This window comes from Penicillium soppii (assembly GCF_028829465.1).
Source record: "Penicillium soppii strain IBT 18220 chromosome Unknown utg000006l, whole genome shotgun sequence".
NCBI lineage: Eukaryota > Fungi > Ascomycota > Eurotiomycetes > Eurotiales > Aspergillaceae > Penicillium > Penicillium soppii.
Window position 1 is genome coordinate 949,979 of NW_026643236.1, and position 25,548 is coordinate 975,526.

The window sequence follows — 25,548 nt, forward strand, 5'->3', positions numbered from 1 at the left end:
CTGGAATTTCTTCTTAGGTAGCACCCGCGGGCCTTTTATAAAACTAGTAATGTAATAGCTCCGCGAGAGACCAACTGGGGGACATATATCACAACTACCTAAATAAAGAAGCCGGCAAGCATGGCATCTATACATCACAAACAATAGAGAAGAGTATAAAGACAGGAAGCATAGAAAGCTCGAAATGTTGAGGCTATTCAAATATAGGGCGATCCCTGTGTTTTCATTGGTCATTTTACAGCTGCCACTGCACTATTGGGCCAAAGTACAAAGTCACAATGATCATTATTGGTCCGGGCCGGCCCGCGCGGAAATTCCAAGAATAGGCAACAACGAAAAAATTCACCATTCGACTCCGTACCATTAACCCGAAAATTAAGAAGCTTCATTGACACGGCGCTGTGTATAACACTGAAATGGAATAATATTTCACCCAAAAAGCTACAACAAGTACCATCAGGCTCTTGGAATCCTCATGATCACCAACATTTTCTTCACCAATGATAAACCAACGCCATTGGACATCAGATTATCCACAACACTACAACATGGCAGCAATGGCAACAGCTGCTGCGGCTCCAAGAGGAGCGGCAGTAACCATGGCAGCTGCACCAGTAGTCTTAGTTGTCTGGGTGCTGGTCAACTTAGAAACACCACCAGTGACAGGCATGGCGTAGTACTTCATTGACTTTGTGGGGAGGCTGGTGGTTGAAGTGGAGGTAGCAGTGGAGTATTCAACGCCGCTGTTGGAGCCAGTGACCTGATACTGGAATGAGCAAGAGGCAGACACGCTGGTGCTGGTGAACGAGCAATCAAAGTGGCGGGACACAGTCACGGTGCCAACTTTTCCTGTGGTAGCAGCAGTATATTGTCCAGTGAAGCTGAAGGTTGTGGAGCCCTGGATGAGGGTCCAGGGAGTCTCAATATGGCAGACCGACTTAGGGGCATTGCTCAGACATGAGATCTCATATGTGGTAATATGGGAATTGATACCAGCAACGCTAGCTGCTGTGCTTTGATAATTGGGGATCTTGGAAGCCCAGTCAAATCCAGCTCCCAAGTATGGCTTTGAGGTGCTCGATTCGGCGGCTGTGGCTAGAGTAGCTAGGGCGGTCACGAGGAAAGAGGTGAGATACATGTTCGCGGAAAGTTCAGAGAATTGAGTTCAAAAATAATTTGGAGAGTCGATTCTCTGCAGGGAAACCAAGAAAATGTATTATTACGGAGCAGAAATAAGGGATACGAACTCATATTTAAATTAATGTAAGCGCTCAGACTCTCAGCCTTACAAAATACAACCCAACCAAATATATACAGGGCCAGCCAAGCCAAGCCACTAATATGCAGGTCTCCTCTACAACGCCCATCGTCATAGGAGCCAAGTTATGGCCAAGCCGGGGTCGCGCTGGCTAGTATGCTAACAGATGGAGCTCAGCGCACCCTCAGCGTGTAAATATCTGGGCACTGCTGCCTAGTATGCATATTCTGACCGCTCCTTTTGCGCATGCATAATTCTTCCAAATGTGAGCTGGTAAATAAGTTAAGATTCGGCTGAAAATTGTAGTTGGATGTTTTCAGAGTGCGATCTAAAAGTTAAGGGAGGAGGGGTTTCATGGTAGTATGCTGTTTAAAATTGATGCGCATGCGAGCATTTGAAAAGGGGTCTGAAGAAAGCTTTCCTGTCACTGTGACTATTTTGTTGGTCATATTTATGTGAGACAGTTGGGTTCGCAAATGCTCAAAGCTCAAATTACCTGTTCCGTTGGAAGTGGGCATTCATGTTTGATGACGTGAGGGGTCCTCCAAAACTGCTCGTCCCCCGGAAAATACTTGCAAAGTCGTGGGACACGTTATTTATCTCATGCATTCCCTTTTCTTGGTTTCTCTCTGTCACAAAACTTCTTTTGGGTTGACGTATTGTGGTTTTCCTAGCCTTTTAGCCATGTTTTGAATTTTCCCCTTGCTTGTAAAACTTTTGTGGAGCGATCAATTTGGAAAAATCCGGTCGTAATTTGCCAAAAACCCGATTAGCCCGACTTATTTATTGTGACATTTATCTGTTCATGGTGAAAATATGGGACTAATGGCTGGTCTTTATCGCAATCTATCTAGACCCTCATTATCGTTCTCTAGGACAGAAATTGGCACGTCGTACTAAGTTGGTTGGCAAATATCAATCAAACGAAGGGCCTTTGTGCTGGATAATAGCAACGAGTCGTCTAAGAGAAAGACAACATTGTGATGATCCGATAGTGGCAAATCAATGTCTAGCTTATTGCAGTATGGAGAACTTGAAACAGAACATTGAGGTTTCACATTACTCATCTAACTCTAGTTCCGAAATAGTTGAGTTGGAGTCTTAGATCATAGATTAGGGTCGCTGGGATCAAGGTTGTAAAGACGGCCAGGTAGTTGTAAAGACATCCAACGTCGCTTTTTTAAAAGCTTCGCCACCTTCACCCTAGTTGATCAGATGACCAATGACGATATAAAGGTAGAAAGCAAATCCCGAAGACTCATTATGATCATACTTTTGCTAGGATAACCATAAGGGCATAGAAGGAGTGTAGTTCATCTCCATTCTCACGTCACACAGAATTCTTACTAAGTGCAAAGGGGAGGAGGGAAGGAACATCCTCCCTCCAGATGCAGGTTTTTCTTTTCAATTCATCGCTCAGACATAAAACTCACAAAATATGCTACAAACTTCGGTGAATTCTTTAAAGGCTAGCCTCACTGAAATCCTCTCTTTATATCTACATAAATGTCGGAGCATAGGCCCGAGTCACACTGTGAACTGCTGATCGGACAGGTGACAGATTAGCATTGGAGAGCCGCCCACTCTGGGGAATTAAGACGACATTCATTCAACTGAGGGAAATTAAATCGCAATCAACGGTTTCATACTGTTCGCGACAATGAGAACATCTATCTTGAACCCCGACTCATCAAAGCAGGGATCCTCAATTTCACCACGGTTACTTCGAAACTATTACAAACACTCTTTGACAGCATCACTATCACTCGAGCCATTCTCCCAATTGACCGTTCGCAGCAGCCTGGTCATAGGGTTGAGATGTGAGGTATGCTCCAAAACTCTCCATGTGCGGGACAATGCAAAAGACAACAGCCTTCAACATCACCGTATACTGAGCACTAATTTCACTCGATTATTCTTACAGTTGTCATTTGTACCTTCGCGAGGCTCTGTATTTTTCGAAATTCCGTGTTATAATTGTTCAACAAATTCACAACCAACGGGAGAATAGCTAGAGCCACCCATACTATTGCTCTGACAATGACGGACTTGAGCAATGTAAAACATCTCGAAAAGGGTAGAGAGGAACAAAATAAATGTGATGAGATGTACCTCATCTGTTACCCCGCAACTTCATCACATCTAGTCCCTCATTCTTTCTATAGAAAGTACACCTTCGGTGCCTTCTCCTTTGTTCCTTTAATCGAGACTTGTTAACATCATGGCAAAAGTATAATCGTATCATGATTTCAATTTCACGCCATCAGCTCGCATGTTTTAAGGTGAGACTTTCGCTTGTCTATACTAGCCCTAAGCTTCAATATGCTGACAACCCAATAGGCTGAACGATGGAAGAACCTTTTGGGATCAATGCCATTGATGCCAATTCAAGCGAGCTATTGGACAATAAATTGAACTATAAGGCAACCAACCTATTGAAACCAATGACAAAGAGAGAAACAAACTTACGGTTACAATAATTGATCCGAGATCCACACACTATTAAATCTACGTATGTTGTCGGGACGCGCCTAAACTCCACTTTTTGCTGTTACTAATCTCAGGGGTTTGGAAATCCTTCCAGAAATAAGACGGCAACATCCGTGAAACGCACGAGTTACGAGTTTAGAGTTTTGATATACCTCTTTTGCTTGTATTTCGCTACTTACCATTTCCAACATGCGGTTCGGTCGGGATTTGCATGCGTACATTGTGCCGGAATGGGAGTCTTTCTATGTGCCCTACAGCGTGGTCAAGCGCACACTCAAGCTGGCGGTCGGGAAGTCGATCGATGAAAGTTCTGAGCCAGATTTTACAGGTTGGTTCACTCTTTTATGCGGGTGAAGGGAACAAAAAGTGTTAATGTAAATGATAGAGGTATATAAACTCCTCGAAAAGAGTAACGAGTCGTTTGACGATTTTCATCGTGAGAACTGTGATCTTCTTAGGGTTAGACAAGCCGAACTTTGTATCAAGTACGAAAGGGCGATCAAAGCATGTGCATTTTCAAGTGATGGCACGAGGGAGTTCCACGAAGCAAGGAGCTTTCTCAAAGTCGCCTCGGAACTTCGCAATGATTTCGAGAAACTCCAAAGATATTCTCGTGTGAATGAATGCGCGATGCACAGATTATACACCAAAGTTGAGCGATCGAACAGCTTCGATACTCCAGCTTATGAAGAACAGAAGTCTAGCTGGAACGTTTCCCAAATCGATCGCCATAGGCATTCCGTGAACTTTTTGAACAGATTGGACAGCTTGACGAGTAGCATTAAGGAAGCACGTGAAGTTCCCGAGGGTATGCAGCTGTCTTCAGACAAAGACACATCTCGTCAGAAGCAATTCCTCGCTACCAAAAGACCGGCTTTATATCGCGCTGTCAGCAACGATGATCCCTCTACTTTGGCCGTTCTGCTCCGGAACTTGTCGCGTGATCCTACGATAAAGCTTGACCGGAAATCTATTGTGTACGAAATGGCTGAGACTGCCGTGAGCTGTAATTCTCAACTTTGCTTCGAAAATTTGCTAGCAAAGGTGTTTGACATCGATGGCGTTGTGCTGGATCACGAGTTGCTGAACCAAATCATATCTATGGAAGGTCAAACCAATGATGACGGCAAGAAGAGAGACTATAGCTTGTTTGGCTTTGCATTCGATTATCTTGTGCCTCGCCAAACGGACGCCTTGTTTACAAAAGACAACTGTCTGCGCTCAAGCCTGCATTATGGGGCACTTTATGGTCTGGATTCTGTCTGCCAACCAATCCTCCGCTGTGCTCAAGGCTTAGGCGGTGGCTACGCTTCAAATCTGATCTTGTCGTCGGACTACCATGGCTTTACAGCATTCCACTACGCCGTCATAAAAAACCATGTGGATGTTGCAACCACATTCCTAGAGACCTTGCGGTTGGACAACAGAAGTGACGAAGCATCGTGCTGGGGCTTGAACGATCTTCTAATCATTGCCCTCCGATATCAGCATGACGATATGGTCTTTCTCCTCGTAAAGGCTGGCTTTGGTCCTAACAGTAGTTCTTTACACGATGAGTCTGCGCTCTATGTTGCATCTCAAATTGGACGTGAAGATTACGTGAAAATGTTGCTGGAGGATGGCAGCGATGTCGATATAAACACCCCCGAAACCCCACATGGCTGGACTCCATTGTTCATTGCTTGCGTGGAAGGTTACCAGTCGATCGTCGAACTTCTTCTACAAGCGGGAGCTGACCAAGACAAAGTCGACCATCTTGGTTGGACTGCTAAGGAGCACGCCGCGCTGAGAGGTCACCTAGCTGTTGCTGCAATCTTGAAATCATGGGACTCTAATAATCTGACTGGCGGTCCTGCAAGCTTACTGTGGAAGGCGGAATCTCAAACCAGCTCCCCCCTTTCGGTCTCTGAGCATCAAGTTATTGTCAATCTTGGTGTCTTGAGAAAAGGTGAACATGTCGAAGCCTTTGACTTTGACGGCTCCTCGGCAACAACTTTATCCTCCCTCGAGATGTCGATCTCGGTAGAGGACAACACAAGCCCAATTTTGAAATTGCCCTTGCTCAGTGACATGATTAACGAGCCTTTTGTGTTCCCTATTGCAATGCCAAGTCAAGCACGTCTGGTTTTCAATTTTTACAACTCCGACCACTCTTATGAAGAGCGTCAACTTGTGGGTAGTGCTGCGGCATTGTTAGGAAGCGATAGAAAATGCTTTGGTGAGAACCGCGAGAGTCTCGTCAGAGAACGCACTGTTCCCATTTTCGAAAAAGCCACAATGGACATTATGGGGACTGTGACCTTTACCTGCATCATTGCTAAGCCACTCGCATCCTCTGAAACTCCATCGTCTCCCAAACAGGAATTGGAAAAGGATACTTTCCAAGTCGTTGGTCATAGAGGTATTTATAACGCCCAGCCAGCAGAGTTTGTCACACAGTTCACATTTCCTAATGCCGAACAGGACTCGGTCAAAACACGGCCAATCGCAGCCAGCTTCAGCTGGGTGAAAACACGATCGAGGTAACTTGATTTCTATTTCGATTCCCATCCTTGGTTCATCTAACATTCAAATAGTCCTTCCTATCTGCCGCCAAGCTAGGTGCATCATATGTCGAGGTAGGTACTGTACTGCTGGTCACCTTTTTTGATTATACTAACATCATTGGATAGTTTGGTAAAATCACCCAAGATCCTGAACTCCGATCCTTTCTAATATATGAGCAGACGCGCAACTTACTAGGGATCTCGTGCCTATTATTTATCATGATTTCTCACTGAGCGAATCGGGAACCGACATACCCATCCACGATCTCAGCTTTGAACAGGTCAGCACCCCGAATTCGAAGTCACACTCAAGTCTCACATTTATAGTTCATGTACGCAAGCAAGCTTCAATCCCCCAGGGGCAAACCTATATCGGTCCTCGGAACGCCGAACTCCTATATTCTATCGCAAAGGCCCAGGATTCGGTCACGCTCTGTGTCGAAGGAACAGGAAGAGGATACTCAACATATTCACGACAGGATGAAGGTCACTGTTGATTTCCAAAACAAAGGATTTAAGCCGAATACCAGGAGGCATTCTGTTCAAGGCTCATTCGCCACTCTAGAAGAATTAATTGGAAAGCTACCCGATTCGATCAGTTTTAACATTGAGATAAGTAGGTTTCTTCAATCAACAAGAATGTTTGAAAGACTGAACTGCGCTAACTCTAATTCGAAGAATATCCCCGACTTCACGAAGCTGTGGAAGCCGGCATGGCACCTGTCGCTCTCGAGATCAATACATTTATTGATAAAATCCTGGACCAGGTATTCCAGACTAATGGTGAAAGGAGGATCATACTCTCCTCCTTTTCTCCTGAAGTTTGCATGCTCTTAGCTACCAAGCAGAACATCTACCCTGTCATGTTTATCACCAATGCCGGAAGGTTACCGGCGTCGGACATGGACATGAGGGCCAGCAGTCTGCAAGCAGCGGTTCGTTTTGCGAGGCGCTGGGCGTTAGCTGGCATAATATTTGCTTCTGAGACATTGATTATGTGCCCAAGACTCGTGGGTTACGTTAAAAGATCCGGATTAGTCTGTGGATCTTACGGTGCTCTAAACAACCTTCCCGAGAATTCTAAAGTAGGTTTGAGAAACCCTCCTCTACTTCATGTGTCAACAATTGGAGCAATTCACTAATCATCTCATCTAATATAGGTGCAAAAGGCCGCTGGTCTTCAGCTTCTTATGGTCGACAATGTTCGGCTTATCACGATGGCCTTGAACGAGAAGCTTCCACTCAACATCTAGCAGATCTCACTGGTCTGATGGGATAGTCTCAGGCGTCCTAAATTTTGCACATAGCACATCAAATACATACGCAGTCAAGTACAAAATATGTAATATGGTACAATAAAATTTTGATATTTTTTGTCAGTATATTCCATATGCTAATGTGCCTTCGATATGAATACGGCTTTATGAAGTTATTGTGAAAGACCATGTTATTTGTCTTCTTCATCTAAGTAACCATCCGTGTTGGGAATAACTGAACCAGCAAAATCACTTGATTTGGTATATAAGTCCTCGATGATGAGAATGTCAGCAGAGATAATGTTAATGCTATAGATAAAAGTGACGGCATCGATGCTCTTTTCGATCTACTCACCCATTTCTCACCCAGGCGATGCTCGCGCGGCTACTGGGCGCATTCAACCAACACACTGCTGAGTTCGTAGCTAGGTGGGTGATCACCAGCGAATCCTTAACTGCTGTTCGTTTCTGTTCTTTGTCGTTTCCGATCCAATAAAACGTTATTCTATTAATTCGCCTGTCATCTACATCGTCTTGAATCTTGTCATCTCACCCTCATGCTCTATGTCCAATCGCCATAATCCTACTTGACCTCTACACTAGCAAATATACCATTGAGTCTCCAATGCCTGATTTAGTCCAGTCGAAGAGACCCGTGACCCTCGGCTTTGTCCAGCGCATCGGTGACGCGCGATCCCTCTCCCTCGAACAACAGTCCGTCATAAGTCGCCGCACCTATCACACAGCCGATGATAGGGGCGAAGATGGGAACAATGAAATAGTAGTTCGCTGTGGTAAACACCTCGCGGCCATAGAGAATGGCAGAGAACAATCTTGGGCCAAAGTCTCTAGCCGGATTAATAGCCTATTATTATTATTAGCACGACTTTCTCAGGAAAACATAGTCTCCTAATGAACATACGTAGCCTGTTTGCCAGCCTAGTGCCGCTCCGATCATAAGCAGCAGCAAAAAGGAAGCGAACTGCGGAGCAGGGAATCGACGAGCATTTATGGGATCGGAGATGCTAAGGCACCCAAATGCCAGCACAGCCGAGCCCAGCGCCTCAGAAAAGACAGCCTCCCAGTTCGACTCGAAGGAGGCACTTGGGTAGGTCGAAAAAACACCCGCAGAATGGTGACCGCGGGGGCTCAAAATAGATCCACCGGGAATAGTGTATTCAGGATCCCACTCCTTGATGGCTGAACGGTAGTTGACGTACACGATGGCAGCGCCAACAAACCCGCCCAGGGTCTGCGCGGCCAGCTTGCCTGGAAGTTGTCTCCATTGTCCTTCGGATGGACGCACAAGAGCAAGGCAAATAGTCATGGCCGGGTTGATGGACGGACTGGGGTCAGACAAATAGCCAGATAGTGATACTGCAGATGCCCAGGCGAGGTTGATAGACAGCCAGGTGCCGTATGTGTAATCGGACAGCAGACATTGGGCGACAACTCCATCTCCGATGACGATTAACAGAGCAGTCCCCAGAAATTCAGCCAAGTATGGCTTCAGCGCCCGGCGCGAGATCATTTTCAATGATATCAAAAAGTCCCTTGGAAGGTGGGGGTACCAAGACTGGAAACCCCTGGTTTCTGCTCGTTTATTTTCAATCAGTGGGTGACGTCATATTTCTAAGTCCTCCCTCGGAAATACCTATTACGGCATGCCGAATCTCCCCGATGCCTTGAACTACAATATCGTAAGGAGTACACATATGTGCAAAAAACAATATCGCACATGCAGCCTTCATTCTCTCTGTTTTATTTGCATTGGTGGTAGATATATGCTACATATATGCCATTTCCTCTATTCTTGGCCAGCTAATTCACTTGTGAGATCGGAGTGTCGGAGTATAACCGGGAACTTCTAAAAAGAGATGAGTCTTGCGTCTACAGCAACAGAGAAGGAGGAGGATATATAAAAGCGAATAATAGGTGGATGTTACGAGTGACACAGGCCTATGTATCAAGACCCAGTCAGTGCCGATCAGACTTCATACCTAGGTACGACTCATGCTCGAAATCCACCAGGAGCAAATATCAAGAATCTGCATCCGGTATAAACCTCTAAGAACAAGCATACTTCATTCACATTTGAAATTATCGGTATATTCTACTGAGATAATCAACATTCTTATGGGACTTGGATGCGATGAGGTATAGAGGGAAATCCTATCATCACTCAATATGTAAGTTCGATTAATTCGCGAACTCGGTACGTCGTCTTCCAAGTTCTCCCTCGATATACAAGTAAAAGAAAGTAAAGGACAGGCTTGATGTATGAAGTGAAAGAAAGATGATCTTTTCCACCCGCTGATGCGAAAGCTTAACCACGAAGTGTGAATTCTTGAAGATATCTTGGATTTTGTGGACATTTTTGTGGACATCAAGCCAGGTATGCGAATGCCATGGACATTGCACACTATCATACGATCTATAAATAGTGAATTCAACAGATATCTTGCATAGCTCGTTGATGAGAGGGGTTATCTCAAACTTTGCAGGGTTTCAACGGCAAAACGCCCCTTGGTTAAGCCGAAGCCGCCAACCGCAAACGCCCCAGCAACAAAGATCGTCAACAGTAGCAAAGATCTTCACACAATTTGAGAAATTTTTCCTGTAATATTGGACTGACCTACTACTTGCTAACTCATTCAGCCGGCCCTTGAATCAGGACAACCTTTTTCTCAATCTCTTTGTGAATACTGGTCATCACATGCAGTAATTACGATAAACATTCTCCCCAATCAAATCCTCGCGGATATTATGTCCACTCCGACTCCCGCTGACGTATATATCACAGTGAGGCGAGGGAAAAGGAGGGGGAAACACGTCGGCAGTAATGACCCGAATTTTACTGACTGGGCTCTGCCATCCAGGTCGCCACGCGTCGCGGAAATGCATGGCGAGCTGAATTTGCACAACATGCAGATTTAGCTGCATGTTGTGCTTCCATAGTTGATTTTATATACATAGTTCAAATTTTTCAGCTAAGCCGCAGCGCTTCCAGTGCTGTCACTGGTTTCCTTTTCCTGTTTCAGCATCGTCAGCATCATTCGTGGTGTTTTGGCCCGATTCATGTTCACTTGTTTGGTCAAAAAATGGTATTTCCGGCTTTTTCCTGACGGAAGATAGGAGAGAACCAAAAATAAACCTTCTCCGTGGTTTGGACGTAGACAATAGAGACCAAACCGCGAAAGCGGGGCAAATCGCTCTCGTTTTCCTTATATTGGAGCAGGAAATATGAATAATTGAGATTCTATTCATTCCCTCTTGAAAGACTTTGTTGATCCTTTTGATCATTCATTTTATCATTCAACAAGAAAGACAAGCACAAATCACAATGATCAATACCGAGGATAAATATGTTTTTGGTAGAGATCCAAAGGAATCAGAACGGTATGCGAGAAATCATATTTCTAGCTCAGTGGCAAAATGTGTCTAATGAATAATGTGACTCAATTTTCCAGACTTGACGCACAGCACAACCTGTTGTCGAAAGTGACCAAGAACACGCTTATCCATCCATCAATACCCAAAAAAGGCGTCCTTTCTGTTGCAGATATAGGTACTGGAACTGGGTAGGTCTGCCGTCGATTGTTAAAGTCCAGAAGACTAATCCATGAATTGTTGATAAGTATCTGGTTAAAGGATGTTTGTCGAATGCTGGAGAAAGTACAACCCCAGTGTTACTATCATGGATTCGACATCTCAGCGGCCCAATTTCCGAAAAGTCCAGGAAATATCCAATTTTCTGTCCAGGATATAACACTGCCGTTTCCTAAAGAACATTGGAACCGGTATGATGTGGTTCACGTGAGACTACTCGTTGCTGCTCTCGAAGAACCCGAGTATAAGACTGCAATTTCTAATATTTCTTCCATCTTGAGTATGTATCTCCCAATATTTCTTCGATCTTCCTCGATCCAACACTGACCCCCTTTGTTTGACTCATATAGAGCCCGGTGGCTTCCTTCAGTGGGAGGAAATCGACGAGGAGACATACATTTCACCCGATAACCCAGTCATTTGGGAGATTCGACGATGTTTTGACATGTCATTAAAAGCTGAAGGAAAATGTTTTGCAGCATCAGCTAAGGTCTACGAGGAGTGTAAAGCAGCAGGTTTCTTAGATGTTGTGCGTCTGGATTATCGCTCAGACTGGAATAGTGATCTCCGCCTTGACACAGAGAATAGGCTCGCTGCAATCATTGAAACGTTATATGCAAGTCTTTTGTTGCGGTCTGGACAGGTTCCCAATGAAGAGACGGCATCGAAACGGGCTGAGGACTTGATCGAACAACATCACCGTCTTTGTGCGGGTGGAAACTCCCCAACGTTAAAAGTGATGAGAGTTGTTGCCCAGAAACCGCTAGTTAAACCACGTCTATAGTACTAATGCCGATATTACTGGTATTCAGAATCACTCATAAGTAGTCTTATCAGTGGTGACCAACCATAAAGAAGTTAACAAGCAGTGTTGGGACCTGGGGACTACATGTACATATGTAGGCATAGTCGGAGGGATTCAATATAGGCCGCTTGCTTAATTTAATCTTGTTTAATTCAGAGATCGATGAACTCGGTAGAAGGTACATATAACGATAGCCATAGGTTTTGCGCAATGAATTCTTCCCACGCACCTGACTAGTAGCCTGCATGTCGAGCCAGCAGTGCACTATCACCTCGTACTTGTAATGTTTGAAGACAGCGAATTGGCCTTGGTACAAAGAATACTCCTGTTTTTCTTTTCCTGATACCTATATCATTCACAACGGCTTGGTCGTACGTTAACTACGGTGTCCAGATGCATACTGTACACGAAGAATTTTTGAGAAAAAGAATTATATGCAATAGTTAAATAGAATATATAGTACCTTCGCGTCGACAGACCCCAGTGTACCTTTATTTTATATCTAGTTCTTTCACGAAACATTCGGTCATACCTTGTAAATAGACAAGGACCCGGACAAGTCACTGCCCCCACAAGCCTTGTTATAATCCCCAAACAACTCATCTCTTCCCTTCACGAACTCGTGGAATTGCTCCTTGGAACAACTTCCACCAGGTCCGTCTCGGCATCCCACCAATGGCTGAGGTCCAGCATTATTCAAGATTCGATAGTAGTCTCCTTCATCAAATCCATAGCTCTCGCACGACATCTTCTCAACAGCGATATTGGTGAGGAATGGGAGGATCTCACTGCTTTTCCAGGCGCGGTTGTAGTTGATTCTATCTTCGGGCATGGTATCATTCACGTTATTCGCTCCTGTATACGCGCTATTGTTATACAGGCCGAGAGCAGTGATCACCGTAGGTGGGAGCTCGCGGTGAGTGAAGGAGACAAATAGCTCCTGCGACGAGGTGTCATTGTCTAGTGCTGCGACACTGGCATTTATCCAGGGCATTCCGAGACTCGCAGATAACGGCCGACCGTAGCCGGTGTTGTGGAAATACATCAGGTCGTTCGCGTATTCAAATCCTAGCCATTCGTCGGGAGAGAATAGGTTCAAGGAGCAAAAAGGCGAAGAGCCTCGAATAACGGTCTCGTAACCGCAGAGCTCAAACATTGCGGTAATGTCGTCTTGGGTGAAGTTAAAGGATCGTGCTTCGGCATTTAGTCGAGCAATGATGGGCTTCGTGTACACTTTTCCGAAGGCCTAAATTGTCAGCATATACTAGCGCGAATTAGAAATGGTAATACTTACGGAGGATTGGTCACTCCCGTAGGAGGAACTAAATGCGGAGCAGCCCTTGTACGGTGTCAAAGAATCCGCACCGGCTTTTTTGTCCTCCTCGACTTGGGTCAGATTGACCAAATTCGTGTGATTTTTCGTAAATCCAGCAATGAAGCTCTGGGCGCTCTTCACGGTCCGTTCCGCAGTCGACGACCAAACTTTCTCGGGTGTTTTGAGGTGTGCATATTTCTTGTGAAGAGTGGCTCCTAGCGACTGTGCCTCTTGCAACCCAACACGGGTCAATTTCTCGATATGCTCATCACTGATCGGTGCGGTCCAATTGGATAAAAAGCGGAGTGACTTTGTTGACGACCAATTCTGCGATGTGTTTTGTAGTTTCTTCACCAATGGCTCAAGGTATGTTTCATAGTCGAAATCATTGGCGTAAATGGCAGCATGGCGGACAAGATAAGCTGCTCTGGTGACGTTGCAGCCTTGCGGAGGGGAAGATTGGAGAGGGGGGTCGTGAGGGGTGAAATAGGGTGCTATGCCAGCAGAATGCTCCAGGGGATTGAACCGATAGGCGGATAACACAGGGGCAGACAATGCTATGAGGAAGGATTGAAGGAGCATTTTGCTAACACGCAGGATGAGTACCCTAAATCAAATTGTGAACAGTATTTCCCACACACGAAATATGTTCATCTTATAAATAGTCTATGCGAGAAGGGATTTTCAAACAGGGAAAAACAAAGTTGACGTAGTTGATCGGCGAATAGCTAAAACCCGAGCTCTCTATTGGTGCGCCCTACCCGAGTTACCCACAATGGGTGCAAGGTAGAACAATGTTATTTATTAACTGGGCAATTGATGTCACCTACTTTCTTTACCTATCGATCTTTTAAGCTATATCTCTCGTTATATGGCTATTGAAAATGGGGACAATGTTGAGTCGACCGTTAATGGTGGACCCGCTACTCTATCGGCGGAAAGACGCCAAAGTCAACGACACCGATCTCAGTGAGAATGGGGTTGCCTTCTCCCCTCATCCATCGTGCTGGGCTAAGTTGATGCCACATCCATTTGGTAGGATCAGATTATGCTAATAAGTCGGGGAAATACACTTGTGCGTACATTATCCACCGATGAACTCCGCAGAATGCCACATTGCCCTGCAGAATGTCACATTTAGGGCTGAAGCTGCGCATAACTGGCAACGTGAAGAAAAACGAGAAGGTACTGATCTGGCCCTCCGCTGAGGGTCAGACCCTCATCTCTGTCAAGCTAGTCGGTTTTGGCTCCCATCTTAACGAGTATTCGTTGACCGAGGTTGATGTCCTCGAGGATCTTCTCAACTTCAGCATTGAGTGCCCTGTCAGTGGTTTGATCTAAAGCAATCTCGCCGGTTCCACTTGAGTGATATATCACAGTTTAATTGCAAGAGCTTTTACCGTCTTAGCCGGACTTCTGGTCCTGCTGTCCCCAGTGTGCTCTTCAACATCCCACCGGAAGACAGAAGTCGATGTGCAAGGATGCTGAGGTTCGATGTAATATGAAAGCAAATTCAACATTAACACCCCGCGCTTGAAACTGATTCCCGAATAGGCATATAAAAGAAATTGTTAAGCGTGTGTTATCTGTGCCCATCAATATTTGTGTCTTCGGAGCTAATCCACTTCATTCCCCAATAGTTATTGAAAACATTCAGGGTCTTGTTGCAAGTGGTCTTGTCTCCCCGAAGCCCCGTGCTCTTGACTGCAGCACGCGGTGCCTGACATAGGCTTCATCTGCTTTTTTACAAAGAATCCGGAACGAGCACTGACTTCGACGGAGCTATTGAGCCCCATTTTAGGTCATAGCTTCAATAGGGCCGCCAGGCGCGCGGGTGACCTCTGCCTATTGAACCCAATTTTTAGTATATGGCTTGAATGGGAACAAAGGGCACTTCGAGGATGTCGGTGTGCAGACAAAATATTCTTCTTTGTTCAGGTGAGAATGGTTTCCTTCCGCTGGCCAGTTATGCATTTATAGAAAAAACAACAAAAGAAGTCCCTGGAATGCAGTCAAACAATGAACTCGAGTCCTTTATAGGCACGAAATCTATTGGGTTCTCTTGAACTCGGTCAGAGATGTGGTATTTTGTCTGTAATGTTGTTCGATGTGCGATATTATAAAAAGTCGGTTGCATCCTTTCAATGGGCGATATTGTTTGAGTTGTCGTCGATGCAATGAAGTTCATTCACTTGGTCACCGTCTTCTCTCTGTTCTTTCTCCATACACCAATTGCCTTGGCCGGGCGGGATTTTGGTTGTGAGTCAAAAGAACTCGAGAAGCGTGATGCAGCACCCGTCGCAGGTGCTGATGGCATTTGTTTCACCTATACTGTGCAACAGGGGGATACCTGCGTGAAAATTGCCGAGAATCACTCGGTCTCTATCAGCGACATTGATAGATGGAATACTGGATCATGGGAATGGAAAGGTTGCACAAATATCATGCAAGGAGACTTTGTTTGTCTGAGCTCCGGGGCCCTTCCGATGCCAGTTGCTTTTCCAAATGCTGTGTGTGGTCCGCGGATGCCTGGATCGGTGCGTCCTGAAAACTATGCCGATCTCGCTTCTATGAATCCATGTCTTTCTGGTCAATGTGTGAGTCTTCTGGTTAGTCTGTTCATCAAGTTCATGGGTCGTACTGACTGTTTCTAAAGTGTTCTCGCTGGTATCAATGCGGAAATTCATCGGCTTTCTGCAGTTTAGATAAGGGCTGCCTCTCAAATTGTGGGGGAAAGTCCATAAGTAAGCAGGTCATGAGCGAGCCTTCTCCTTCACAGGAGAGCACTTCCTCGAAAGACACTATCACATCGATGCGTACAACCTCAGCCACGTCTACCACCAAAGAAATGGTAACGATCACCTCTGTCGTCATGATCTCACCACTCCCTACATGGGTATTAACTCTGTATGAGAATAGCGGATGCGATGACGGCAATTACTTCTCTCTCCAGGGTAACGAAAAGATAGATCATGGGAGCTGTATAAATCTGAAGGTCCATACCCAAACTGACATTTCGGACGATAAAACGTCTTGTCGCTGGTGGACGGATGAGGGACTCAAATGGTCGACTTGTTCCTCCAGTACGCTTACGAGACCCAAATCATGGTATCTCAAAGCTGGCGCTTGCTGGGTGTACTCCGATGATCATTGTGGAGAGTGGGCAGGACGTATAGACATTGAGGGGTGTGGAAAACCACGTATGTCTTTATGGTCACCTGATGAATTTGTTTCTCTGAAATGCTGGGACAATTCGCCATTCGGTTATACTTAATTTATGACATCCCCGGTTTGCGATATATATATGCCACATGCCGGTTCCAAGGTTGACGATACACAAAATAATTTTCCACTCCAAGTAAAAATATAGTTAAATATCACGAAACAGTATGCTGAGGCTAATTTACACTTAGTAATTCACATTACATTTTCAACCATATTCTATAGGTATGATGTGAGAGGCGGAAAGTCCAATCATGCATGTTTGTCAAAAAGATGGTCATATATCCAACCTCTGCCGATATTGATATCAACCAGCCAAGTGGTCGAGCAGTAACTCGACCATATCATCTTCCTTGGTCTAGTGGTGATGATTTCCGCTTGTCATTAAAACCGATAAGCGCGGGAGACCGGGGTTCGATTCCCCGAGGGAGAGATTTCTTTTTTGCTCTTAGCACACATCTTATTGATATATATCTTATAGTAAGTAATCAAGGTAAATTATAGGGGTCTTTTTTTTTGGGATATTTTTCACTGCCTGTCCGATTCCCAATGGTAGAAAAATAACGGAGGGGAATGTTGAATACATCTACAAGAATGAATGGTAACAAGTGAATAGGTAGAAAATAACAAATACCGTTCAATGCTAGATGGTAGATCCCAAATACACTGAAAATAAGTATGAATAGATGATACGTCCATACAGATTGAACAGAGAGAGGGAGTTGTTATTGCCTCCTTCCATGTCGGGCACTTTCCCTCAACCCTAACAAGCCTTCACCTCCATCTTTACGTCTCCAAAGTTATCTCCATGGTTTATTTTTCATTTACCTAATCCTTGGATGAAATGCAGCCACACAGACCAGAGCACACATGCACAGTCAATCTCTGACTGTACACCCACCATGATGTTTTGGGTAGATTGGCAGCTGTGGGAGAAGCTGACACTGGTATGTTTACAACACATGACTGAGCTCTCATCAGCTGACAAGACATGTAGGCAATGGGAATTTTGATAGTATGTGGAGTCTTATCCAATGGTACAGAACTTTCCGCTGACTAGCTATATAGGTTGTCGTCTTCAGCTACGCCCTTTGTGTTCTTGGCTGGAGTCGACGGAAAATGCGCAAGTGTGCCATAGCAGAAGTGACCAAACAGGAGATGGAGGCAGAGATATATCCCATGCTACACAAAAATGACATCCCATTCGGTGCAAGAGCTCTGGAAAGCGGGATCGAGATAGAAGGGATCTGGAATTCAAATACCAACACACCCGTCCCAAGTCCACGCCAGCCCGCTACTCCGGTCGGAAGCAGGACAGCCAGCCCAGTGCCACAGCTGTGGGCTAGAAGAATTGAAGACACCACGTCCTCATTGGAGTCTCAGAGCCCCATCGTGAGTCTGATACCAGTGCCACAGGCTGCCCGACGAGGACTCGTATCCGAGCTGGATCTAGCATCTGCAGACTTCGTTCATGAGCCCCCGAGACCCGGTGGCTTCTACAATAATCGGGCCAGTCTTCCGATCAACCCCACTCCCCTTCGTATATCACCTGCGAGAGAGGAAACCTTGGTCGGCGTCAAAGATCCAATTGTTCGAGATAAACGCGCCAGTTTCCATTCTCGAATCTTCGCCTCGAGTCGTCACCGGGAAGCAAAGGACTACCGATCAGGCCTAGATGAGGCAGATGAAGAAGCGGGCTATATCGCGACCATGGCAGGTACCTCCCCGCATTCTACATCGGGACACAAGCGGGTATCAAGATTCACCAGTAAGTAAGCCCTTCCTTGAAACCAAGACTGGAGCAAGAGACTGATGCACCTTGTCATGTTTAGAAGGTCTCCGTCGGCGATCATCTGAAGAGTTCCGACGCAAGATGAGCCAAATTTTCAACGACAATATTCATATTGGACTGCCTGCCGAGCAGCTGGAGTTCGACCCGGCTCTGCGAGAGTACCAGAAACCAACTTTCCGAGAATCTTTGCTTCGTCCTTTTCGCCCATGGCGCGACTCTTCTGCAAACGAGAGCCAGTGATATACAGAGATTGAAATTCTTTTCCTTGTCAGGAAACGAATGGCACGGAATCCACCTTCAGCATCTGCTCTTCGGACATCTAGCTTTGGCTTTGATCTGGTGTTGCAGCGAGTCATGGAATATTTCATGATGCATCTTTTTGGGTAAAAAGAACAACGGCCGGACTTTCTCTGCATACGGAGAGGGAAGACACTTTGTTTTTTTAAAAAATGTGGCAAAACTTGTATTCTTACACCTTTCTATTGTTGCGAATTGAGCATTGGCACCCGATTCAGGTCAACACTGCCGCGTACGTAGATTGTGTAAACACCCAGCTATCCACCCATAAAAGGGATGGAGGACACCAAAATGATTATAAGTAATTGAAGCAATGTCAAAAAATATTGACACCAAAACCGGAAAGGTCCAAGGCAGCAACGACCCACGTGATCTCGCGATCCCGTCGACGCGTCTAGTTGATTGAGAGTCATCCTGACTTTTGCCACAAACAAACTTCTCAAAATTCAGGGATTGTTTGGATATTAACTGCTCACACTTGAGAAACGGTTTTGTTGGGTGATCTAATAGACGAACGCGCTTATCGAAGTCACTTTGATTTCAAGCAAACGCGTCTCGAGCTGGTGGATCTCCGCGTTTTCGAATCGTGACGCATCAGAGAGACATTAAGCCATTTCTGGCAACGATTTTTCTAGAGTGATAATCTTTGATATGGACGGACAAGAGCAATACGAGGAAAACGGGCTGCCTGGCCCTGGTGCCCCGACCCCGCTCTCTGCACTTGATGTGAGTAAATGCTGCAATACCCTGCCGTTGTTGCAAACATGAGACTGGAATACTGATACGAACTCATAGGGCGTGTCGGGTTTGACTGCCAGAGATATCAAGTTGTTCGTGGATGCAGGATATCACACTGTTGAGGCCGTGGCTTACACGTACGTATTCCCTGATCATAACGCTCAATGGAGTCTTTGTCATGGCAGAAGCTCGATGCAGCTCAATGCAATGATAAGAGTTTCATCTGGCTAACTTGTTCCGTGATTCTCAGACCAAGGCGGCTATTGGAACAGATCAAGGGCATCTCAGAACAAAAAGCCACCAAGATCCTGGTTGAAGGTAAGCTTCTCCCACGAAACCCAAGACATCTTATGGGATCGTACGCTAATGAGAATCCGTCACCTAGCCTCAAAACTAGTCCCCATGGGCTTCACAACAGCCACTGAAATACACGCCAACAGAAGCGAGCTCATCTCAATCACAACTGGATCCAAGCGCCTGGACACATTGCTTGGAGGAGGCGTTGAGACAGGCTCAATTACAGAAATCTTCGGAGAGTTCAGAACGGGAAAAAGTCAGATTTGCCACACTATCGCTGTGACCTGCCAGCTGCCATTTGATATGGGTGGTGGTGAAGGCAAATGTCTCTACATTGACACAGAGGGAACATTCCGTCCGGTTCGATTACTCGCGGTTGCGCAGCGTTATGGTCTTGTTGGTGAAGAGGTTCTTGACAATGTGGCTTATGCACGCGCGTACAACTCAGACCACCAGCTTCAGCTGCTCAATCAGGCTTCTCAGATGATGTGTGAGACTCGGTTCTCACTATTGGTTGTTGACTCAGCGACATCTCTGTACCGGACGGATTTCAATGGTCGTGGTGAACTCTCATCACGGCAGACTCATTTGGCCAAGTTTATGCGCACTCTCCAGCGTCTTGCTGATGAGTTTGGTATTGCGGTTGTGATCACGAATCAGGTTGTTGCTCAGGTTGATGGTGGTCCCAGTGCCATGTTCAATCCGGACCCTAAGAAACCTATTGGTGGTAATATCATTGCTCATGCCAGTACCACTCGACTCAGCTTGAAGAAGGGTCGTGGTGAGACACGAATCTGCAAGATTTATGATAGCCCTTGTCTTCCGGAGAGTGATTGTCTCTTCGCCATTAACGAGGACGGTATCGGTGATCCTACCGAGAAGGATCTGGAAGATAAATAATCAACCCTTTCGATGTTGATTCGCTGTGACATGATGTTAGTGACTTGATGAGCAACACATTCAATAACTGTTTATGTGATTATTGGACATTTCAGCGATTAGAATATCTATTCGATAGCATTGAAATTAATACAACATGATTATGAAAAAGAATATCTTAACAGCAAATAAAATATAAAGAATCCAATTCAATTGTCGACTGTTTAGACTGTAAACGCGCATAGTTGTCTCCGATCTATCGCGCCAAATGCCAAGACTTTTGTTTTTTGAGCTCCGATAGTCAACTCTCTCTTCCCGCCCTTCAATCTTCCCTTCCTACACTAGGCCATGGTGTGCTAAGTTGACACTTACACGTCAATCGATCATGGCGAAAATCTACAAAGACTCAAGGGTCGATCTTCGGCCCTACGCGCCGACCACGGTCGCTAATATCCAGATTCCGACTCAAGAAGGTCTGATCCGTCGCCCACGCTTTTCGATCTCATCCGCCGACCAAGAACTTCCAATCGCCAAGGACGAAGATGAATTTGCTAGACGGTACCTCGCGACACAGGGAGACATATACTTCCGCAAACGTAGGGTCTACCCGCGGACGTTCTTGTGGAGGGTCGTCAACGACAACAAAGTGCTAGAGATCCAGTGCGCAGACCTAACTAAGGGTGGGACGGAGGTTTACGAATACAATGTGACTCTGCGATTGGATTTCCAGGAGCGCATCCTTCCTTTTGGTGTTGAGCTGTCCGATTCCGAGGACCACGAAATCATCAATGTCTTCGTGATTACTGCCTCCAAGCACCTCCACACCTTGACCTTACGACCTGAATACTTCCGGAGAACCTCTTCAATCGATGAAAATGTTAGGGACTGGTGCAAGACTTGCCTTCCGGCTCCTCTGGCCTTCTCGAACCCCCACCGACTACACGCAAGCAGTCCCCTAGAGCTGTTCATTTCTCTTGACAATGGCGCGTTGCTGCGATTGACCCGCAGAGCTGGAGACGATGGTGAGGCTTTTCTTTATCTCTCCGCCGTATCGGTATCGCGATTACGGGATGCTAACTACTGGTTTGAATAGGCTCGCACTGGTCTCCTCTCACCTTCGACGAACGCACATGGGGCTCTTCGATCCGAGGCCTCGTCAAATGGAACGCACCAACCTCAGTCCGACACGACGGACGCAACCTCGATTTGAATGTCGCGAATGCAATTGCAACCACCTCCGACGAAACCTACGTATTTGCGATTTGCTTGAACCACACCCTCAAGATTTGGAATCTTGCAACGAACAAACTTGCGGCAACAAAAGACCTCCTCGGACGCTCAATTCAAGATCCAGATCTTGTTTCCTACACACTGAACCCCGCCGAATCGTCATTCATGCGCGTTTTCAACGCCGAGCGAGCAATGGATGGTGGGCACCGCTTCTATGTCGTCACATATTCGCCATTCGAGGACGGCAAGTTTAAGTTCTGGGCTGTCAAGGGTGGTCTGACATCTGAGCTTGTTATCGAGGAACTGTTCGCAGATGATGTTTTCCGACCTGTGGACCCCGATGCGACTGGCAACATGTTCTGGAGCATCGCCGACTTCCAGGTCAAGTCTCGGGAAGAAGGCAAGGGAATGGAGATGTGGGTGCTCTGGAGAAACCACGGTCTTTACCAGCTCTACACTTTGCATTTCGATCTTCAAACTCTTGTAACAGATTGGGCAACCAAGTGGGTTTCAACAACATTCGAAACGCATCGACAAGAATCCCCGCCTTCTCTGATTGTGGATGATGTGGTGGACCCTACCCAAAAGTGGCTGCAATACCTATTGCAGCCGAACAGATATCTGCCCGAGGTTCTCGAGACCGCTTTGGCCGTGTACCAGGAAGCCATCAAGCCACTCTCGTCAGCCTCATCGGGAGGGCTGAAGAAGAGCTTGCCTTTGGCTGAGCGTCTTTGCTCCACAATAGCATCTGCAGTTTCGCTGCGGAAGTTCGCTGACGACGAGATGGACTACTCCCGTTTTACCTCGGACACAGATTCAAAGTGGCGTCAGTTCTGGCAGGTTGCGGAAGACCTTAACAAGCGCCGGTTTGAACCAGTATCCCTCGCCTACGACTCATATACCGATATGCCGTGGATCCTTCTATCAGACTCTTGTGCCGTTGTGCGAGAATGCAGCGTTACTGAGCTTTTCTTACACAACTCCAATGCTGAACTTAGCGAGGGTATGCCGCAGATGATGGATCGCTGGAGGCACCGAAATGTCACAAGAGAACTAGGCTCGGACTTCCAGACTGCCTCTGCGTTATTGAAGATTGCATCTGACTTCCGAAAGAAGTTTACCCCTCAGCTTGATGGTGCGTGCAGAGCTGCCCTTCAGGCTGAAATCTTCTCCGAACCTTCATCTTCGATGCTGGACCGGATGGAGACTTTCCGCGAGCGATGCGACTTTACGAACCAGATCTCCAACAAGGCTTTCGATAATTTGGACGCCGCCTTGAGCGAATACATGAATACAGATTGTTTGAACATGGATGCATTCCTTGCTATAATCCATACAGCATCTCTTCACTTCAGCGGAGAAGACTCCGATCTTCTTTCCACTTGTTTCGGCGCCCGAGTCCTCGTTAGTGGTGCTCAGGAAACCATATCTATCTCGCGTCAAATATTCTTCGATTTGTTGATCCTCGCCACATTCCTGGACGGTGAATTGGAACAATCCAGCAAATCTGATTTCGATGCGCCCTGCCTTTTCTCTTCCCTTGTCGATCTCCTGCGCGAGTATGAAATGATGTCGTGGCTCAGTTCAAATGTCCGCACGTGTCCTGACGGCACTACAAAATCCCACGAGTCGTCAACATCGAAACATTTGAAAGACAGCAACTCCAAAAACAAAAACCATCGGACTGCAAGCATTTTGGAAGATCTATTCGTGACAGACATTAAGCCTCAACAAGCGATTGACTCTCCACAAAGCTACACCTTGACTTTGGATATCAGAGATGTCGTGGCTTGGATCACACGCGCAGGCGAGGTGAGCTACCAAAACGCAGTGGCCCACATCCAATGTGACTTGATTGCAAAGAACAACATTGATCTCGCATGGGACTTCCTTCGGTTCCAGGCAAGCACTTCGTGGTCGACTTACGTTAAGGGTCGCTTGCATGTTGCTATGTCAGAATACGATGCTGCAGCCATATACTTCCGGAAGGCAGCATATCTGCTTTGTACGTATTCTATTCGTTGTTTCTCTCTGGTCGAGCTAGCTAACAAACCTCCAGCGTGTGGCAAACCGATGGGCAACCTTTCCGATATGTCAGCAGAGCTTTTAGATCTCCTCGATGGCAACTGCTTCCACAACGGCCTCGCAAAATACTACCAGCACATCCTTTCCATTTTTGAAAAAGCGCGCTCATATTCCCATGTCGCGGACTTCGCCAGCCTGGCGCTGCAGGCCCTCGACTCCGAAGTTTGGGCAGAGCAAGACGTCGAATATTCGACTACTCGCGACGACCTGCTGTCACGTCTATTCACCGGAGCCCTCAAGACTTGCCAGTTTGACCAAGCTTATTCCGCCTTGACTAGGCTGCAGGACCTCAAACTTCAAAGGACCGAGCTTACCGAGCTTATCTCCACCATCTTGACAGTCTCCGGTCCTGGAACTGCTGGTCTCAAACAAATTCTCCGCTTCCCCACCTCCCTCGTGCCCAACATCGCCTCTTTCATCGACGAGATTCTCGTCTACCTGACCCACAAACAAACCACCAATGTCACCTGGCTAGACGCAGACAACAATATCTTCGAAGCCACACCTGACTATACTCGCATTCTGCAGGCCTACCGTATCGCCCGTGGCGATTACCGCGGCGCCGCTGAAATCGCCTACCGCAATGTGCAGCGTCTCCGCAAGGCCCGCGACGCCCCCTCATCAGCCCTCACCCACAAGGGCAAGGAAATCGACGAGGCAGCCCGCCCACCAGTCGAAGAAGACGATGCCGAAAGCAAAGAAATCCGCCACGAGCTCCTATCCCTCATCAACCTCCTCGCCTGCGTCGATAAAAGCGAAGCCTATATCCTTGTCGAGAACGGACCACCAATTAGCACAACCTTCGGCAACGAGCGACGCCCAAGCACACACGCTGACGAAGAAGGGAACATCTCCATGGAAGACGCCGACAGTTCCCCAACAGCCAACGGCAAACGATCCAGCGTTACCTTCGCCTCCCACCGCAGAGGCAGCAGCAAATCCTCCGCCATCGAGCGTCGCAACAGTGTCTCCTTCGAGGTCCCTGCTATCAACAACTTACTGAAGCGTCGTATCATCGTTACGCTTGAGCATCTGCGCCGCGAGTTCCAGTCTGAGCTTGATCGGGTCAGTCGCATTGAGCGGGGAGATTGGGAGTTTGGTCTTTATGAGGAGGAGTTGCAAGGGGATGATGATGAAGTGATGGTTCTGTAGTTGGGTGCGATTTGGCTTTTTGCAGCACCTCGTGAGAATTTGATCTTTTGTTCCCAATGTATGGTATCCGTAATCGGTGTTTTCGTCTTTTTCTTAGGGTAGCTACTTTTTGGATGGGGTGCATAATGGATCTGAGCTTTACTCTGATTTTGGTGTATTGGGTTTGTAGAGCGGGTTGGCTGAGGCCCTGGGTCATACATGTGCGTATTGTGTAGGGATCCTCGGATTTGAAAGGAATCTATTTTGTAGGATACCTAGGTTTATTCAAGTAATTGATTGTGACTCGATTGATTTTCCATTGTTCTTGAGATCAATGGATAATTGGGCTAGTTTTAGATATTGATAACATAATGTACCGAACCTTTCGTGCTGAGATATATATTGTCTTACACCGAACATCACTACGTAAATAGATTTCGCTCCAGCAATATCGATTGCAAATATGACCTTGGGATATCTATAAAAAAACGAAGGCACAATCGAATGTATTAAGTTATACACGATATTCAATAGCTACTGTTTTGCTTATGATAATTTGACTAAACTCATACATAGTGCACAGTTGAGACACCACAGA

General features: G+C 46.3%; 10 protein-coding genes across 10 annotated transcripts; 7 read left to right on the forward strand and 3 right to left on the reverse strand.

Annotated features, from left to right (window-relative positions):
* Nucleotides 1-541: 541 nt before the first annotated feature.
* Nucleotides 542-1,138, reverse strand: N7529_007730 (uncharacterized protein; the record flags this gene model as incomplete). The annotated part of the gene is made up of 1 exon (XM_057243257.1): nucleotides 542-1,138. The coding sequence occupies one exon, from the start codon at nucleotides 1,136-1,138 to the stop codon at nucleotides 542-544; it is 597 nt and encodes a 198-aa protein (XP_057094795.1).
* A 2,799-nt stretch (nucleotides 1,139-3,937) lies between these two features.
* N7529_007731 (uncharacterized protein) lies at nucleotides 3,938-7,547 on the forward strand (the record flags this gene model as incomplete). The annotated part of the gene is made up of 9 exons (XM_057243258.1): nucleotides 3,938-4,076; nucleotides 4,134-6,149; nucleotides 6,212-6,270; nucleotides 6,325-6,366; nucleotides 6,421-6,424; nucleotides 6,475-6,575; nucleotides 6,622-6,910; nucleotides 6,973-7,229; nucleotides 7,455-7,547. The coding sequence occupies 9 exons, from the start codon at nucleotides 3,938-3,940 to the stop codon at nucleotides 7,545-7,547; spliced, it is 3,000 nt and encodes a 999-aa protein (XP_057094796.1).
* Nucleotides 7,548-8,184: 637 nt separating this feature from the next.
* On the reverse strand, nucleotides 8,185-9,081 carry N7529_007732 (uncharacterized protein; the record flags this gene model as incomplete). Its single annotated transcript, XM_057243259.1, has 2 exons — nucleotides 8,185-8,415; nucleotides 8,473-9,081. The coding sequence occupies 2 exons, from the start codon at nucleotides 9,079-9,081 to the stop codon at nucleotides 8,185-8,187; spliced, it is 840 nt and encodes a 279-aa protein (XP_057094797.1).
* A 1,812-nt stretch (nucleotides 9,082-10,893) lies between these two features.
* N7529_007733 (class I SAM-dependent methyltransferase) lies at nucleotides 10,894-11,943 on the forward strand (the record flags this gene model as incomplete). The annotated part of the gene is made up of 4 exons (XM_057243260.1): nucleotides 10,894-10,949; nucleotides 11,021-11,131; nucleotides 11,189-11,439; nucleotides 11,510-11,943. The coding sequence occupies 4 exons, from the start codon at nucleotides 10,894-10,896 to the stop codon at nucleotides 11,941-11,943; spliced, it is 852 nt and encodes a 283-aa protein (XP_057094798.1).
* Nucleotides 11,944-12,490: 547 nt separating this feature from the next.
* N7529_007734 (putative histidine acid phosphatase) lies at nucleotides 12,491-13,861 on the reverse strand (the record flags this gene model as incomplete). The annotated part of the gene is made up of 2 exons (XM_057243261.1): nucleotides 12,491-13,210; nucleotides 13,259-13,861. 2 exons carry the CDS (start codon nucleotides 13,859-13,861, stop codon nucleotides 12,491-12,493), a joined length of 1,323 nt encoding a protein of 440 aa, XP_057094799.1.
* Nucleotides 13,862-14,407: 546 nt separating this feature from the next.
* N7529_007735 (Glutamyl/glutaminyl-tRNA synthetase class Ib) lies at nucleotides 14,408-14,620 on the forward strand (the record flags this gene model as incomplete). The annotated part of the gene is made up of 1 exon (XM_057243262.1): nucleotides 14,408-14,620. The coding sequence occupies one exon, from the start codon at nucleotides 14,408-14,410 to the stop codon at nucleotides 14,618-14,620; it is 213 nt and encodes a 70-aa protein (XP_057094800.1).
* Nucleotides 14,621-15,456: 836 nt separating this feature from the next.
* N7529_007736 (uncharacterized protein) lies at nucleotides 15,457-16,553 on the forward strand (the record flags this gene model as incomplete). The annotated part of the gene is made up of 2 exons (XM_057243263.1): nucleotides 15,457-15,876; nucleotides 15,936-16,553. 2 exons carry the CDS (start codon nucleotides 15,457-15,459, stop codon nucleotides 16,551-16,553), a joined length of 1,038 nt encoding a protein of 345 aa, XP_057094801.1.
* Nucleotides 16,554-17,403: 850 nt separating this feature from the next.
* Nucleotides 17,404-18,533, forward strand: N7529_007737 (uncharacterized protein; the record flags this gene model as incomplete). Its single annotated transcript, XM_057243264.1, has 4 exons — nucleotides 17,404-17,448; nucleotides 17,499-17,516; nucleotides 17,570-18,269; nucleotides 18,334-18,533. The coding sequence occupies 4 exons, from the start codon at nucleotides 17,404-17,406 to the stop codon at nucleotides 18,531-18,533; spliced, it is 963 nt and encodes a 320-aa protein (XP_057094802.1).
* Nucleotides 18,534-19,241: 708 nt separating this feature from the next.
* N7529_007738 (recombinase RAD51) lies at nucleotides 19,242-20,525 on the forward strand (the record flags this gene model as incomplete). Its single annotated transcript, XM_057243265.1, has 4 exons — nucleotides 19,242-19,316; nucleotides 19,386-19,465; nucleotides 19,579-19,646; nucleotides 19,714-20,525. The coding sequence occupies 4 exons, from the start codon at nucleotides 19,242-19,244 to the stop codon at nucleotides 20,523-20,525; spliced, it is 1,035 nt and encodes a 344-aa protein (XP_057094803.1).
* Nucleotides 20,526-20,889: 364 nt separating this feature from the next.
* On the forward strand, nucleotides 20,890-24,971 carry N7529_007739 (nucleoporin Nup120/160; the record flags this gene model as incomplete). Its single annotated transcript, XM_057243266.1, has 3 exons — nucleotides 20,890-21,526; nucleotides 21,598-23,739; nucleotides 23,794-24,971. 3 exons carry the CDS (start codon nucleotides 20,890-20,892, stop codon nucleotides 24,969-24,971), a joined length of 3,957 nt encoding a protein of 1,318 aa, XP_057094804.1.
* Nucleotides 24,972-25,548: the final 577 nt, after the last annotated feature.